Source organism: Oreochromis niloticus, linkage group LG12 (genome assembly GCF_001858045.2).
Source record: "Oreochromis niloticus isolate F11D_XX linkage group LG12, O_niloticus_UMD_NMBU, whole genome shotgun sequence".
NCBI classification, from domain to species: Eukaryota; Metazoa; Chordata; class Actinopteri; order Cichliformes; family Cichlidae; genus Oreochromis; species Oreochromis niloticus.
This window is the reverse complement of record NC_031977.2, coordinates 26,058,700-26,076,520: the sequence shown is the minus strand read 5'-3', so window position 1 is coordinate 26,076,520 and position 17,821 is coordinate 26,058,700. Positions and strand designations below refer to the sequence as shown.

General features: G+C 39.5%; 1 protein-coding gene across 2 annotated transcripts; it reads right to left on the bottom strand.

Annotated features, from left to right (window-relative positions):
* Positions 1–2,541: 2,541 nt before the first annotated feature.
* On the bottom strand, positions 2,542–16,939 carry si:dkey-178e17.3 (somatomedin-B and thrombospondin type-1 domain-containing protein). Of its 2 annotated transcripts, none has more exons than XM_005473533.4 (5): positions 16,425–16,939; positions 8,084–8,266; positions 7,550–7,640; positions 4,420–4,578; positions 2,542–3,857 (listed from the first exon to the last, which is right to left on the bottom strand). In XM_005473533.4, exons 1-5 carry the CDS (start codon positions 16,672–16,674, stop codon positions 3,752–3,754), a joined length of 789 nt encoding a protein of 262 aa, XP_005473590.1. In that variant the 5' UTR covers positions 16,675–16,939; the 3' UTR covers positions 2,542–3,751. The 2 variants fall into 2 exon arrangements, with proteins under 2 accessions (XP_005473590.1, XP_005473589.1); XM_005473532.4 differs by having other exon boundaries at positions 8,084–8,269; positions 16,425–16,938.
* Between the last annotated feature and the right edge of the window lie 882 nt (positions 16,940–17,821).

The following is a 17,821-nucleotide window of genomic DNA, read 5'->3' as shown; positions in this document are numbered from 1 at the left end:
TCTGAGATGTCCTGTATATTGTTTGTTACAAGTGAAGCAGGAAGCCCAAAGCACCACAGAGTGGCGCCACATTCCCAGGAATTAATTTCTACAGTTTCATTAGATTTTTGGGTAGTATGTGTCTTACTTTTCCATGGTCTGATAGCAAGAGAGAGATTTGGTTTGTTTTTTTCAGATTAAAGAAAGGATTTTGTTAGGAATATATATAATCTATTTGTTTCCGTTTTCCTAATTTTGTCATTTGAGGATGTGTGGGAGTTTGTTGTATGACTGTGTACCACTTGTGTCATGCTCAGCCGTCTATTCATTATCATTCCTCTGTGTTAGACCAGCTGCTCCTACAGAGGCACCAAGCATTTATTAGGATAACTACTAATTACAGTACATGCATCCTGAAACCACAGGCAGGCTATATACAAAGAAACGGAGGTACCAGCTACCCAAGGGCCCCAAGCTGAAACTCTGCGCACATGTAGTGCACACATACAAACCAGTAAACAAAGCAAATGGAAAGTTAAAGTACTGGGTAACTGTGGCATCATTTGCACAAGACATAGGGAAGAAATCAAGAAAAAAGGCAAGGAAAACACTATGAAACTTGGCAATTAAATGGAATTAATATTTTATGTATGTGCAGGATGAAATGTTGAAACAAAGTTTTATTATCATCAGGGCAATGTCAAATGTGAAGTTAAGATGGTCGTGCAGTAGCAGAAGAAGGGGCCTCAGGCCAAGTCCAGCGATGCCACCAGTAAACGGAAGTCACCTTTGGGTTCCTTCCCTTTACGCCCTGCACTGGGGCCAGGAGGGCTTTGAACAGCTGTCTTGTCAAAAGTAAACAGTGGCCATGCTGTGACAAAAGCCACCAGTGCTGGAATGCCCCCCTTTTGAGTGGCTGTAATCCCAGAACACACTGCTGTCGGAGCCCATCAGGCACCGGGCCAGAGATGGGCCTTCCTGCCCTTTGCAAAGCGGGTTAGCAGCAGTAGCAGAGCAGCACAGGGGATGCACTGGTCAGGCAGACAGCACAGCCGCTGTTGTAGTACGAGAAAATAAAGAGTTGTGCTGACGAAGGGGAGTTTAGTAGTGAGCTAGGGAGAGGAATCAGGGAGGAGAGCAGAGAAAGGGGGGAGGAAGGCTGGAGAGATTGATGGAGGAGGTGAAGTTCAAGTACTTCTGACATGAAGTAGCCATGCACTAGTTTTTTTAAGGAATTGATGTGTTGGATTCTGGTTGTTTCACATCACTGAGAGCCAAACCAGCCTGAGCTTTTGTACATAGAGATTTACTTGTACATATGATGGCACTCATAACATCGATCATATTATGACCATTCACCATTGTAACAGTGCTGCTCCAGAAAAGGTTTGCAACTCGAATAATTCATTCGTCAAGACCCAATATGTGGTTTAAGTGTTCCCTTGATTATATTTTATTTTATCTTCTTTTTTTTTTAAAGCAATACATCTATAGCCATCAATATATTGATCTTCTTATCCATTTATCTAATCCATGCTTACGTGAAGGCTGGAGCCTATCTGAGCTTCTACAGCATAACAGGTCTATCACAGGACTAACACGGAGAGAAACATTCACCCTCACATTCAGACCTACAGGCGATTTAGCATCACTAATTAAACCTAACATGCATGTCTGGGGACTAGGAGGAAGTCAGAGTAACTGGACAAAATCCATGCAAGCAAAGGGAGACCAAGCAAACTCCACACAGAGGGAATGGTTACAAATAAAGTTAGAATTATGGGGAACAAAGAAGCCTCTGATAATGTGGTTTAATTGGTATTATTTATGTGACATGTGGTTGGAAAAAATTTGAAAACTGTCAAGAGTGACAAAAAGCATTCGTTTTATAAACATGAAGAGTTAAGTTAAGATAAGATAAGATAAGATGACCTTTATTAGTCCCACAGGTGGGAAATTTGTTTTGTTGCAGCCTTTCAGAGTGAATCTCAAGGTTCAAACATCCCTTTCTCCATATACACTTAACTAGTCTATATATCACCTAAACGAGAAGGCAAACTGGCTATCAGAATATGCCATCCACAAAACCAAACCAAATACCAATATGAGGATACTTTTACATATGACGTAAGCTGCCACATCTGTCATGTTTCGTCTATGTATATATATATATATATATATATATATATATATACACACACATATCATTCCCAGAATTTACAGCACAAGAACATACCCCAAATTTCTGTAGAGTGTAACAAGAAAACATGATTATACACATTAGTTGTCATTTTGCTTGTCATCATCCCATTTACAGCCCACACAAAAATGCCAAGAATGCCAGAAAATATGTTAATGGACATGTTTGAGTTGAAATGGTGTGAAATGGTGCTTGTAAACTCAGGAATATACTTATCAGTGTCATGCTGATGCTAGTAGTTACTGCACAGGGGAGAAGTCAGATATGTTAAGGGTGTGTAAAGGAAACAGTGGCAAGGTTTTGCAAACTGAATGCAATGATGCAGTGAAATCCACACATTAAAGAAATACAATAGAGGGAGATATGGTGGTATAGTTTTCTTTATTTCACTAATGGACAGTGTACAGGAAATGCTGTGCTGCACTTATAAAATTACCACATGGTTTGTAATAAATAAACACACAAACGCAGACATGGGGGATGTAAAGAGAAAGCAACAGGTTTCCATAACATGACTGCACCTGCCTTCTTCTTAACCCAACAGCAAACGAGATGCAGGAATTTATCCTGTGTCATTTAACTCAAGAAGGTAACACTGTAGTTAGTCTGTATTTTATTTGAGGGAAAACACCAAGTCAACAGAGACAACAAAAACAGAACTGAAAAAAGTAAAGGAACTGTAGGGAGTGCTGGGAGGAGATTTGGTTAGTTAATAATATAGGAGTTGGCTGTTCACGATATTTATCTTGGATCATACTCTTCTGATAAAACTCCCCTGTGAGCAGGGTGAGCAATCATGAAACATTTTTTAAGTCTTGGACACAAGACAGACAGAACCACAGTGAATTCGCTTATATGGCTCTTTTTCCTCTCCAGCAATATTAAGTCTAAACAGATGTGATTGATCTCCGCTATGAGTCATGTTACTGAAAACATCTGTGACTGACCACCAGAAGAGGCAGACATGAAGGAGACTTGAAATCTAAGCACCTGAGAATCAGTACCTGATATTCAACTTTGCCTTTTGGGATAAAAAAGATACAACATCGAAATACTGAGCGAAGGATCCCAGTTTGGATACAACTTTGATGATCAGTTTTAGTATCTCCAAAACCACTGATGACTTAGGACTGTTTGGGGATAAATGACAGATGTCTGTTGTTTACACTGTTGGATACAAATTATTGAAGCTATATAGACACATATACATTACATGAACCAATCATAAGTAGAAAATGTATAAAGCAAAATAATATATTTCTATATTTATACATTATGCATTAGAAAATGCACTTGCATTGATGGAGGTAGATAGCAAAGACTCAGAGGTAAAAAGGCAAATAGATGCTGTGCTTTAAAGGAGAATTACGTGGCTGTAAAATCAGAAGTTGAATGCAAGAATTTATGTGTGCTTTAAGAGTTTATACAGTACAGAATATGAGGTGAGAGAAAAAAGTGGCAGGATGCTGCTAATATCCTTGAGTTACCCATCCAGTAATCTGGATTGGAGGGTCTGGCTTGGCTGGCAGGGCTCTCCTGCACTTGGCAGGATGCTGAGAGTAGCGTGCCGCCTCAAACAAAGAGGAAAGAGTTGTCAGAACACTGGCAGCGCTCAGAAGAAAACTGTCGAATCCAGGAACCGTGACAGCCCGGGACTGAAGCTGCTGACCAGAAGGTCCTAAAGAACAGAGGAGCCCATCAGGCATGTAACAAATTCCTTTTAATTCCATCTTAGCATATTTTATTATATGATAATTTTATTTTGACCACATAAAATAGTCATTTTAATGAATATTCTTTTAAACAATGCCTTAAATTCATACTCAGTAACATGTGGGTAAGTTAGAAGGTCACTTAGATTAGGCAGAATTTTTCTCCCCAGTCAAGAAGTATTAGAGAAACTAATATATGCATTTTAATAGCTCTGCGTATTTATAAATATGTGCTGAATGGTGTTTTTAGTTCTCTGTGTTATCTGTGTGGAAGAACTTCTTCAAACATGACCACCCTATGAAAGTAAGTAACATGGAAATTATAAATGTAAGTGTACAAAGGCAAATGAATGCGCATGTATTTGGTATATCACTGGGGGTTCCATAGGTATGCCTTTACTGAGCTAAACCAAAGTCATCATTAGGTATATTCTTGTCTTTAATCTGAACGCAGAGTCAAACTTAAGCTTGAGTTAGGAATGTAATGGATGAACATATCTTCAGTTATCTTTCAGTTAGCTTGTTTACCTGGTGCCCCTTACACCATCGCCTCCACAGCGATCTGACTTTGCCATGGCATCACTTTGACACTCTACACAGACAGCAGTCTCTCTCATCAGTCGAGCGGTCCACAGTTTGAGTCTACATGCCGCGCTAGCCTGTTTCACTTGCAGATGCACACAGTAACTGCGAGCAAGGGTAGAGAAAGGGAAAGAAGGTGTCAAAGTAGAGGACTCTGTTTACCTGCATTTATTATCAAGTCACAAATATAATGCTCAAAGGCAAATAATATATTTGAGACTCAGAAACACATCAATCATCCAGTCAATCACATCATTCATGCTCACATATGAAACCAGAGCATTTCAAACAGAAAACACAGATGGAAAATGTTCAGATGAAGACACAGGGGCATATGCCAGTTTTAAGCTTTCCAGTTTCTGAAAAACATCCTGCTTTGTTTGAAGTTACACTAATGGTACAAACAAAGTATCTCTTCTTTGAATTAAGAGGTTTTACATATCAATGCATAATAGAAAAATCATCTGGTCCTTAGCTGATCTTAAAATTAATTAAATACAACCTTAGGTGAATAAAATGTGACATATTACACTCTGTCTTTGTTTATTTAACAAAAATAAAAGCCAACATGCGGACGCACTGTGTGATAAACTTATAGCTTTAATGTTTCCATAGGAATTAAGAGGGTAGGTAGAAGCTAGGTCCTGCTAATCAAATGCATTTGATTAACTGATTACCAACAAATGTGACCATCTCTATGAATGCAGAATGTTTGGTTGTTTGCTGGTCTGGAGCATTCAGGGGTGTTGTAGCACAATGATCTTAAAAAGGAGCAATTGTTGCTGCCTATCTGGAAAGGCCATTTTCAAACAATTTGAAGTCCATCATTCTGCATTGATTAAGATTTTTCACAAGTGAAAAACAATCAAGACAGTTGCCAGTCTTTCCAGAAGTGGACATGACAGCAAATTCACCCCAAGATCAGACTGTGCAATGCTTAGAGAAACTGCATCTCAGACTTAAAGTTCTCAGTTAGAATCTTAAATGTTAAAACTCATGACAATACAATCAGAAAAAGACTGAACAAGTATGGATGGTTTGGAATAGTTGCCAGGGAAAAGCCTCTTCTCTCCTAAAGGAATGTGGCAGCATGGCTTAGTTTTGCAGAGTTGAGATGTTTTGCACATCTAAATGCAGCAAATCAGCACAAACGCCTCATACCAACTCTCAAAATATTGCTCCTAAAAATGGTTCCGCAAGCTATTAAATCGTGGGGTGTGCTTATTTTTCACATTTTGCGTCTTCTAGGTGCTTGTTAAATAAATAATGACATGGAGTAATATCTCATGTGTTGCTGTTCATCTGACACTGTATTATTCCCTGATACTTAAAACTTTAAAATTCGAAAAAGTGTACTTTACTTCTATCGTGACTGTATCTGGTGACCCAAGTTTAATACTTTAATTACTTGACAAAGTAAAAATTTGCTGATAAGTAACACAAGTGATCCACTTGTGTCTTGATCGCCTGGATTATCCCATTGTAATCACAGCTCAGTCTGCACACTAAAAGGAACAAATAAAGTCTTGTTTTTCTGATAACTATTTATTTTGCCACTGATTCAGTCAGGTGTGACAAAATATTATCCAAATTTGGGGGACTTGTCAAAGAAAACATGAAGTTTCCTTTTATTCCTTCCTCAGATTTGACAGTAATATTTCAAAATGTTGTAAATATGTATGAAATCCTTACTCTGTTTGCCTGTAAGACATAAAGTATATGTCTGCATGTCTGTAGTGGGATGTCCTTACTTTGTTTCCTTAACTTTTCCACAGTGAAACCTTCTGTTAAATACTTGTTCTTTTAACTAAAATTGCTGTCTTAAAAATTCCAGAGAGATATTTTTTTCTTTTCTTGAGCTTTTACAAGTAAAATCTGCATAACAGCCTTGTGTTACTGCCCATCCTCCCTTATTATATAATTACCTTGTCTTAATGTCCAGTCTCTAATATCCACTAATATCCAGATTTAAATATACATCCAAAGACAACTGATCATCATTCCACTGCTGTCACTGTTAACCCTCACTTCTTTAATTAATTTCAAAGACACCACTATTAATATACCAGATGTCTGTGTGAAATCGCTCTTACTCTGTAAAATTCATGCTGAATCAATGCCATTTATGAGTAATGCACTCCCAGTCCCCTGATGTTTTGTTTCAGTCGAAACAAAAGTATCCAATGTCCATTTTAATTACTGAGAAAAGCTGTAAGCTGTCAGGAAGCCAGCTCGGATTTTTTTTCCAGAGAACATCCTGAGAACATTTGTAATCAGCTCAGCTCAAAGATCAAATTTATACAGCGAAGGTTTTTCTTTTTAAATGGATTACGTCTGACTTATCAGGAAAGGTCAGCTCCTGATGCAAATATTCAATGACATAGTTCATGTTACACAGACAAAGCAATTTTGAGGACGTGCTTGCTATAGCAACCTCAGTCTTTGCCAGTATTCCCTAATCTTTTGGAGCTCAGAGTTGACCTTTAAAATAAGGAAAAACTGAGGAAAAATCTGGTATGAACCTGTTGTGAAATCCACCAGCCTTGGAGCTAGCAAAAGCAAGAAAAATGTTGAATAAGTGCCTTTATTCTTGCCAGAGTGAGATGCATCTGAAAGTTTGCTGGCAAGAAAAGAAAGGTTACTGTTTGTATAATTACAGTGATGGTATGAACTCAAATATGCATATTAAATTTTTTATCAAATGGTCTACAGCGGTGCTGACTGACCTGCCAACTATTTTGTAATTCACTAAAAAAAAAAAAAGATTAAAGAAGTTCCAGCTATAATCAGTGCTGAAAAAAATCTTTCAGATACAACCAAAGCACTTGCAACTAAAATGTAGTTGAAGCTACTGAAAGTAGTAAAATATAAAATCTTTTATGCAATTTTTATGTAATAATTTGCCAGACAAAGCCGTTAACCCTGACTCACAGGCTAAAATAACTCGAGTAAATTACCAGAAATTTAAAAAACATAAACAAAGGGCATCTGTAATCACCTGCCTCTGCACTGACAAATCCTACACTACAGACATGAAACAAAGCTGGTATCTTGCAGTTTGGTATTAAGGCCTTACCTGGCCTTCTCCTCCTTCATCAGCATGTGTGGTCTCCTCCAAGGGTCCTTGAAGTTCCTCTTGAAAGAATTAGGCAAGATTTTTGCGACTTCTGGAAGTCAGGTGTAAGCACGGGCAGATGAAAATTAAAAAGAGGGCAAATACATCTAATAAGCTGTTGCATCCACTAAAGATCGTACATATAAAGGCATCTCATGTTTAATCTGAGCAGCTCAGCTCTAAGGTAAAGTGAGTTCAGCTTTACTTGTAAGTTTTCAAATGGAAAAAATTTGTTTTCCTGTCTTCAGCTTTTGGAAAAGTGCACAGCTGAAGACAGAATAGAAATATCCTTTATTATCCCTCAGTGGGGAAATTCAGGTGTTCCATCAGCAAAATGACAGGTAGATGGGGCATGCAGACTCAAGATCTGCTTCTTATAGCAAAAAAACCTTAACAGTTGTCCCAAATAATACCAAAGCACCTGTTTAATTTGTAACAGTGCTAGCGAACTGCACTCGGTAACATACATAAATGCAGAAAAAGTCAGGCTGTCACCTTTCGCGGTGCTGCATATGGCGTTGTTCCCAAAGCATCCTCGACGTTGTTTGAGATCAGGACAGGGTGTACCTCCATTTCTAGGGGGAACAGATACTTGGCGACTCCTTTCCGTGCTACCGATTCCACATGAAGATGTGCATGATGACCAGGGACCCCATGATCCCACCACACAGTCAATGGCTGCTAGGGAATCAGAAACCCATAGATTAGCTGAAGATTGCAAGAGTTAAATGAATTATACAGATAGATTCTTCATAGATTCTTTAGTGTTACTGGTTGTTTAATAAAGTTAAGGGATTCAAGATGAGATTTACATTTATTTAAAAAGACTGAGGTGTTTCAGAAGAAAATTACCCTTCTCTATGAGTTAGCAAAACAAGAGGTCTAATTATGAAAAAGCATTTATCTGTAGTCCAGAGGGAGCTGCAAACTTTCCCCTAATCTTTGCTGTCATGTAGCATACAGCTTAAAGTGTAGCTGCAACAGATGCCCTGATATAGACTTTGATGCCAGTCCACTGAACATTTACTTAGGTAGGTAGGTGGCGAGTGACTGGGTCACTACCATGTACTTAGTTCAGATCAGCCTAACCCCAGACTCAGGAAGTCTGCAACTGAGGTCAAATGTGGGGGGACCATTTAAGAGGCTAATTTTGCATCCTGTTCTCTCTGGTTTCCCTCTACCCCACGCTTACACACAAACACACACATGGACGCCCGCGAACTCAGCACGCCACATAAACACAGCAGGCTCAGTAATCATACTTCCTGTTCAGTAGGCTGATTTAGTTAATTACATCAAGCAAAGAGGAAGCTGTATCACTTAGATGACTGCCTTGATCAAAGCCCCAAAACTCCAGCAGTAATCAAGAGCTTTTCAGCACAGAGATTAAATAGGAGCAGACATTTTAATAGTCTTGTTTTTACAAGGAAGGGCATACTTCACAAACACATAAACAAATCAGGTAAGTTCAACACAACAGTGAACAGCTGCAAGCATGTATACACCATAATATTTTTAGAAAGCCTGACATTTGTGGTTTAGAGCTTTTTCTGTTTTCATCCTATCCAATAAAAGTTTGAGACAATAAGAGCAGGTGCACCCAGCTTGAAGCTTGTAGACGTTGGTGGTGAAATTACAGGGAATGGGCGGATAAATATACCATAACTGAATCTAATCCTCCCTCCTCATTTAATCTCCCTTACACTGTCATTATAATAGACACTCACCCCACAATACAATGTCGTGAGTGAATAATTATGTGTGTGAACACGAGACAGAGAGAGAGAGAGGGAGAGAGTGCTTTCAAGATGCCGCCTGTTTGGTTCATTCCCATGGTCCTGTTGGGGGTTCGGAGAGGAGGGGGGGCAGCTGCCTCAGTGACACAGCCGATCCACAAAGCCACAGTGGAATCTCTGCATTCCTGCACATTAGTGCTGCCCACCTGACACTCGCCTTTCCCAGATCACCACACACAGCAAACAATTTCTGTTTGATAAGTCATCCACTTAAACTTCTTCTATCCTCTCCCTAAAATATACAGACATGCTCATTTCCCTCTGTAAACGTGATGAGATACATGCACTTTCTTGAAAGATTACTCAGGGTGGGATGGCATTAGACACTACAACCCTATCAGCTTCCTACCCTTGCCTCCTCCACCTCTTCTTATCCTTGCTCCTGTCTTCTTGCCTTTCCTTCCCGCTGCTACATCCTGTGACGTTCACGGGCAGCTTTCATGCCGCTGTTTTCCTTTCTCGTGGTGGGAAAAACACAAGCAAGGGGTCCAGTTGAGGTATTTGCTTCATAGCAGAGCGTGCAGTGAAATCAATAGGGTTGGCTAGTTCCCACACCCGGAGGAGAAACAGCTATTATCCCTGTGATCGACACCGACGTACACATAAGCAGGACTAAGGCCCTGTCTGGGAGTCTCAGCCATTTGGGCTGATTTGCCAGAGGTCAGAAGGCAATTACCAAGCTGTGGTGGTCCCTCAGTCTGCTTCTGGCACAACCAGTGTGACAATTCCACCACCCACATGTCAACCCTGCTGACAGTCTGACAGCCTAACCCACATAGTCACTCTTGTCTCCTGTTTGCATTGTTAATGAGAAAGTCTTCAGTTAGAAAGCATGCCACCACCTCTGACCTCTGACCCCAATACAGGAAACAAATGGCACTTGTTCCCAGCGTGTTCAGCTTTTGTCTTTTGGAAAAGCTGATATTTCAACAGAGTTTCTGAGATAGATTTTAGATGTGTGTTTTCTTATCTTTGGAGTGCAATTTAACTGCATTATTCTGTCCAGGTTAAATCTATTTTTGAAATTTAACTAATGATATTTCTCTATTTTCTGTTCTCATCAAGACTATTTTTACCAGTTTGTCGTGAGTGTCATTAACATGGAAAACAGGGAAGTCGTCTGTTTCAGTGAACCAGCAGCACCAGAATATAAATCTGGTTGCTGTCAAAGTTTAAAGTGAAAGGACTTTGCTTGTCTATGACTAATTTTTCAGGCAGCAGGCAAAGCCTCAGACAGCATTGAACTAAACAGAACCAATGACCAATGATCCAACATAAGCACTTTTATCTCTCAACTTCTGCCAAACTCCAGTCACTCTTGTTTCAGTGAGATAATAGCCTTTTGGGATGGCATTCCTTTGCCTTTCCTTTTATTCTCCTTGAATTCTACCTCCATTTTAGGGTCTCAGACCTGCCTGCCCAATTTGCTTTATCTTCCACTCCTTTTATTACTTTGTCCCCCACGCTCCCTTGTTCTTCCCCCCCATCTGTCTCCTTTTTTTTGGTTCTTAGCTTCACTCACTCACCCACCCCCTCCCTTTCCTTCCAGCCCCATCTCTTCTCTGATGAGACCCAGATGTCCAGCTGCTGTGGAGGACCACTGCACCTCAAAGCCTCCATGGTCACCCTCCCTTCCCTGTCTGGGTCTCGGTCCCATCAGACAAGCCTTATAATCTTCACCAAAACAGGAACCTCAAGCCTGTTAATAGGAGTTGAGAAGACTGGACTGAGCCCTAATAGCAGGTGAATGTTTCCTATATACAAGCAGGAAGGGCGGCCATCTGCTGCAAACGGCTGGGAGTGAGGGGAGAAAGACAGGACAAAGACATGCTGTGGAAGAGAGCCAGAGATTAATAATAACTCATGCTTAAATGCAGGAACTTGTATAAACACATAGTGAGTGAAAAAAAAGGTAACTGAAGAAGAAAAACACAAGAAATATAACAAGAAAGAAAAAGAAGAATTACAGTTAGAGGCTTCACAGATAAGGCGATCTTTGTCTGTCTGTGAAACACGATTAATATTTTCCTTTCAGGAATGGAAGCATTAACAAAGTTGGGTAGATTACTAGTGTAGTTGCTTCAGTTGAGCTTCAGATCTTCGGAACTGGAAGTGCTGACAAAAAATAAATATTATCTTTGTACTTTTCGTCAAACAAAAAGGTTCTCTGTGTGAAAATGCTCACTATTTGTTCACCAACACCATTAGTCTGACAATAACCTTAAAGCTGCAGTGGGAGGAAGTCTAGAAAAAGGGGATAATGTATCGAAATTAACTTGACCTTTACCTGATGATGGGTCGACAGAGTAAAACACAGTAATCAAACTCTACAGACAGCCAAGGCAGGAGTTTCCCTTTTCAAGCCCCCTTGGATTTAGTGACATGAATATGCACCTTCATTTGTGCTTATAGTAAGTTAGTGAAAACTGTTAATGCCCTTCAAGCTCAGCAGTGTTTTCCTGTCAAGAAGAAGCCAGATGCTGGACATCAGATTTGCAAAATGTAGCATGTGAGTGCCAAGAGGTGTCTAAGATATTTGTCCCAAAAGAAAAAATCCAACAGCTGGCCCGTTTCACTCTACATTATGTAAAGACATTCCCTACTAGCAGAACAGAGAACATGTGGGATGCAAGGAAGAAAAAGAGGGAGCGAACTTAGGTGGAAAGAGGCAAACATTGTGGCATGACAACATACTGCACAGTGCCCTAGAGAGAATAAAGAGAAACAGAGAGGAGAGAGAGAGATGAATGATGAGCAAAAGTCTCATGTACCAAATGCAGAGGCTTTAATGTGTTTTCCTGTTAGGGTGAGAACTACCAGAGGCTGCAGTAGGAGACGAGAGAAGTTACCCCTTCTTGCTTCTTACTGCTCAAAATGATCTTTAGAGTCAATGAAGAGGAATGGGAGCTTATCTTAATGGGAACCATAGAGTTAAGCCTGAAAATGATGTATGAAAAGCACTTCTATAACAGGAGACAACATCAAAGTCCTTCTAGAAGCAAGTATTACCGTGCTTCAACCATCCTTTAATGCCTCTGAGACCTTATTTTAGCACTTGTTTTGGGGCATTATCCAGTTTAATTTCATACATGAATGGCATAAACAGAGAAATCTGACAAAACCACCTTAAAAGGTGTGCTGATTTTGACCAAAACAAAGTACGTCTTTAAAAACCCATTTTCTTCTGGTAGTTAAATATCTATCACAATCTTTGCCAATGCAAAAACCTTTCAAAGATTTCAAATAAAGATTTGGCACGTCTCTCTAAAATATAATAAAATATAAGCAGATTTTCTGAGGTGCTAATGCCAGAAGCAAACGCTCATTATTCCTTGGTTCTTACTGTGAGATGTTTTCCTTTCAGATAAACATTAATTAGTGAGAGGTTTAAACTTTTACTTTTGTTTGTGGCTAGAACAAGAAAAATGGTGACCAACAGCTCGACCTGCTAAACCAGCCAAAAGATGCCAACAAGTAGTTTTTGCTGTGAGGTGTAAATTTGGAAATTAATAGCCTGCAACTACTGACGTTATATAAGCCAGACTGATGACCAAAACATGAAGTTCATAAAATAGAAAAATCATGTCAGCTTGCTATATGTTATAATTTCAATCCCAAGAAATACTACACGAAGTTGGAAATCTCATCTAAGCATAAATCCATAACTCATTCTTAGCCTCAAATTTAACCAGAAACTGATTTTTGAGAGTTTCCATCTGCAGAGATTCCTAGAAAACATAATATATTTTAAAGTTTTAAATTTAAAAAACATTTTCTATCATCCTTTCCCTCTACAAAGTGAACTGATAAGGCAATGGTGTGGGGGTTTGCAGTGTCGCCTTGCAGTAAGAAGGCCCTGGGTTTGAATCCAGTCTGGGGCCTTTCTATGTGGGGTTTGCATGTTGTCCATATCTCTGAGTGTGTTCTCTCTGGGTATCCTGGCTTAATCCCACAGTCCAAAGACATGCATGGGTTCAATTACTTAGTGATTCAAAACTGGCTCTAGGTGTGAATGTGAGAATGAATGATTGTCTGTACTTGTATTAGCATTGCAACAGATTGGTGACCAGTCCATAGTACATCCCACCTCTAACCATTACCCACCTGTTAACTGATTAACAGATGGATCCGCTATCTAGTAGTGTAATTTACTTTAACTGTTTAGTCCATCTATAATTATTCTATATTTGGTTTATGTTTAGCTTGTGTGTCAGTTTTATATTAGAGTGCGTTGTGTTCACAACTGTGCTTTTTACAAGCTGCCCAAAAAACCCACAAACTGTGAGGCTGATAAAGTTTCATTCAGCTGAATGAGCCTGAAACCTGGAAACATCTGCAGGGAAATCACAGTGAATGAAACATGGTGCTGGAGGTATTACGTTTATAGATATCTACTGCTCTTTCAGACAAACACAATAGTGCAATCACTATCAATTCTCTTAACAACAATAAAGCCTGTGTTGTGCCCTTGCTCACGGGTTGCTTTTGCTCAATCATTACTTTAACTTGTACAGTGTCCTTCTGTGTTTACACACAGTTCACACTCCTGCCAAATCCTTCATTTTAACAACATCTCTGAGTGTTTATATCCACGTTTCTTCTGTGTCTGCTCTGATGTCACCCACTCAAAGCACTGTGTTGAGCTCCAGCAAACAGGAGGTAATTACAACCTCCAATAGTGTCACACACAAACTGCTTGATGTGTTGCAGAGCTGCGGGATCAGGATCAGCTCTGAGTGTTAAGTGGGTGAGGACATATCAGGGGGCTAGGATGGAGCTGAGCCAAGCCTGAAGATAAATGCTGTTTTTACTGTAAAGATTTTCAGGTTGCATACAAAATGTTTATTGGTCCATGTGGGTTCATTCTTATGTTCAGACTGTGAAATAAAAAAAAAAACACTGCACAGGGCTGATGTGAGCTGTGATAAGAGCTGAGATAAGAGGCTGTTACAATGACGGCTCCACACTAACTTGAGCTGATTTTCTGTTAACATTCAGCTTGTCAGACACATGGATCTGGTTTGTGAATGGCAAAATGATGTTCCTGAATGGCAATCTAGCTGATTGTTAAATTAAAAAGAGATCGGGGTCTGTTCACAAAGTGTTGCTTCCTCTCTTGCTTTCAAAAAGTCTCATCTCTGGTTTTACAAACACTGTAGAGTTTATTTATTTAGTAAAAAAAAAAAACAAACAAACAAAGTCCCATTTTCCACTTTCTAATGTTGCCATAACAATAAAAGCAGCTTGGCACTGAGAGCAAAGCCAAAAGAAAAACTCATGTGTATGTTAATCTTAACTCTTTCATGTGCAATTTAAAGTAATATACTGATGTTTATGAATACTTTAGCTTATCTACCCCCATTTAAATTACAGTCCAACATTTCCACCAATTTGCAGTGAAGGACCACATCACTACAACAGCACTGTAAACAAAATAAAAGCAGACATGGTGCTCAAGTGGATTGCTTCACTTAAGCATATTTCAAGACAAACAAACTCAAGTCTAATTCAGCCTAAATTTACATTAAAGGACTTTAAAATCTGTGTGACTGATTGTTACTGAAACTCGATTGTAATTTAAAGTAAAGAATCCTGAAAATGCAAAAATGGCTTAAACCTAATGATGCAAAAGGATTGAAGATGCAATCAAAAAAGAAGAATTTTAAAAAAGAAGAAGAAAAAACACTCCCAGTGTTTGGAAATAAGCAGTCCTCTCTTTTCTAAGCCCCTCCCACATAACTAGAACCAGCATATGCAGGTGCTTCACACAGGCTTAAAAGGGGAGTTAATGCTGACCTTTGGTTTCGCATTGGATTCAAAATTCTTCTCTCTGCTAGTTTACTAATATGTCTTCATTCCTGAATAATCCTCTTCATGCTTCATGCTACTTTATGCCACCAGCCTGATCTGTTTTAAAGACATTGAGTGAAGTCTCCTGTCATGGCCTAGCTTTCCTAAAGCCCAATAATACAGCAAAGATAAAATGCTGGATCCTTATTCCATTTTAGATCCCTTGTATTACCATATGCTCCTTAACTGAGCTTTAAGCTGTACAAAAACTAGTGTAGCTCTGATAACTGCAGTATTACAGCTAAAATTAATTAGCAGGTGTTTCTGGGCTCTTTATAGTAAACAGTGAGGTCTAATGAAGTGTATTACAACTGCCCTTGTGTTACTTGTGTACATAGTTTTAAGTTAGTGATTCAAGTCCGGATGGGACAGCCTATTCACATCACAGAACAGATAAAACACTCAAACCAGCTTTTATATAATAGTGGGATTGCTCCACAGTTTAAAAGCTCTTTTCCCTTTAGGACTGACCCTGCAAGTGTACTTAAGAGGGTCACGTTCTCAGGGTATTTATGCCAGAGAAATCTCTTTGTGAACTTGAGCAGTGCCAAATACTTCACTATAAGAGTTGCTTTTGTTACAGGTCAGAGTGTTTCCTGTCTGTCACATCTAAGACACAGCTCCACTGTAATTCTGACCATCTTTGGCAGTCTGTTTCCATGGTGTCTGTTCACTCATTTGTCCATATATAGCAAAAGCCTGGTTGATGATGGGGGGCTACGCACAAATAAGTTTTAAGGATTAAGCAAATAAGTGTTTCTAAGTTAAGGTCATTTTTCTTGCTTTAAGACTAAACTAACGTTGTTATGGTCTCTCAGACCACTTAATGTCCAGGCTGTGCAATGTGAAGCTGTGATGTGAAGGTCATGGGTCAAAACTACAAATGTAAAACCACACCAGGCAGACAGTAGTCACCTCTCGCTGGTCACTTAAAACAAAGAGCCATATTGGGCATATTAAAAACAGCTACGTGTAGTATGTCTCACTCCCTATATGTCACCTCAGTGGCAGCCATCCCTCCCCAAAACTAAACAACAATCAACAGCAGCAGTCACTGGATAGGATTCAAAACATATATACACTACATACCCTATTTCTTCCTCGCTCTTTGAGCTTTCAAACTTCAAATAGACAAAACTGCTGTTATCTGATATCAAATGTCAGCGAGCACAACAGAGCAAACAACTCACCAGATATTTGGCACACGCTCTGATAGTCCTCGCAGCAGTCTCTTGTTTTATGACAGTAGGTATCGCAGTAACACACTGTTTTCCTCCTGGAGTACTCAAAACATTCGTTGTTCCGGCCGGTGCAGCAGTTTGGGCTCTCTCTCTCCCTGCAGCCCGCTTCAGCCTGTGGGACAAATTCTCCACAGAAAAATGCCAAAAATCCCCAAACGACAAAGCCAAGACGCGCTGAGCTCCATCCATACGCTCCCATGACGGAAATCTTTCTGGGACCACTTGCGCCACACACGCTGCTGCTGCTCTGTGCTGTTGTTGCTTTTTAAAAATAATTATGAAAAAATAATAATAATCAAATAATGTTATTAAGGTAAAATGTGTGTTTTCTATATAAAATCCAAGTGCAACATGGTCCTGCTTATGCAGAAAACGAGGTGTCTTCTGTGTGGACGCCTGGACGAACAAGTGATGCGTAAAATTTAAGTGGAGTCGTGCGCGCTCACTAACTCCTCTTTTAGTGAGCAGGACACCGCCCCCACGCTACTGTTCGGTACTTACAGACTTACAACACCAACCTCGCTCTCTCTCTCTCTCTCTCTCTTGCTCTCTCTAGCTTGTGTGTCAGGTTTCAGATACATAAATAAATAAATATATGAGTTTCAAAATATTGTGGCCCACTGCTGCTGCCAAGATTACAATGGAAAAGCAAAATAAGCTTCAACGAGGGCCAGTATAAGGTCTGAAGTCAGACACATTTCAATAAAACAGCTACATACACCTGAAATGAAAAATGCATGCTACGTGATTTCTGTTGCAATGAATGTAAATATTGTGTAACAGGTTTTTGTCCATATCAGCTCTTCCAATCACAAAATCAAATTCAGCACCACGGACAGCGGCCTGGTCGTTTTAATATTACGTTAAAAATAAATCAAAGAGAAATCAACATTCAGTCTGCTGCCACTGTGCAATTTGACGAGGTCCTTTTGAGCCGCAGCAACAAAATAATGTCCACTCATGCCGAAGAGCTAAGTGCATCCATCCCGCTGAGAGAAAGACTGAAGAACAATGACATTACTTTCTCTTCACTGGCTCTGGGTGGAGAAAAACAGCCATGGCGGATACTGTAAAAGCACAAATGCAAAGACAATAGCTTTCCTCCACTTTAGTTAAGGTCACAAACGTATAGAAAATGCTGGATCTGGAACTTTTTGTTCTGCTTTTGAATCCAGCGGTAATGTATCTGATGTACAAATCTGTATGAAGTATTCTAAGGAGTTGCGAGTCCTGTTTGGAGCTTTATTAATTATTCAAGCTTCATGTTCTAATATTGCTTGTTTTAATGCATTACTTTATAGTCATGAAAAGATTCAAACGTGTGCTTTGGTGAAATATTTAAGGAA

What these genes read in the sequence shown, in the direction of transcription:
- si:dkey-178e17.3 (XM_005473532.4), bottom strand. Translation starts at nt 16,674, where the DNA reads ATGGGAGCGTATGGATGGAGCTCAGCGCGTCTTGGCTTTGTCGTTTGG. An exon ending in GAGCGTGTGCCAAATATCTG is followed by an intron (nt 8,270 to 16,424) that starts GTGAGTTGTTTG and finishes CTGATTCCCTAG; the next exon opens with CAGCCATTGACTGTGTGGTG. An exon ending in GATGGTGTAAGGGGCACCAG is followed by an intron (nt 3,858 to 4,419) that starts GTAAACAAGCTA and finishes TCTGTTCTTTAG; the next exon opens with GACCTTCTGGTCAGCAGCTT.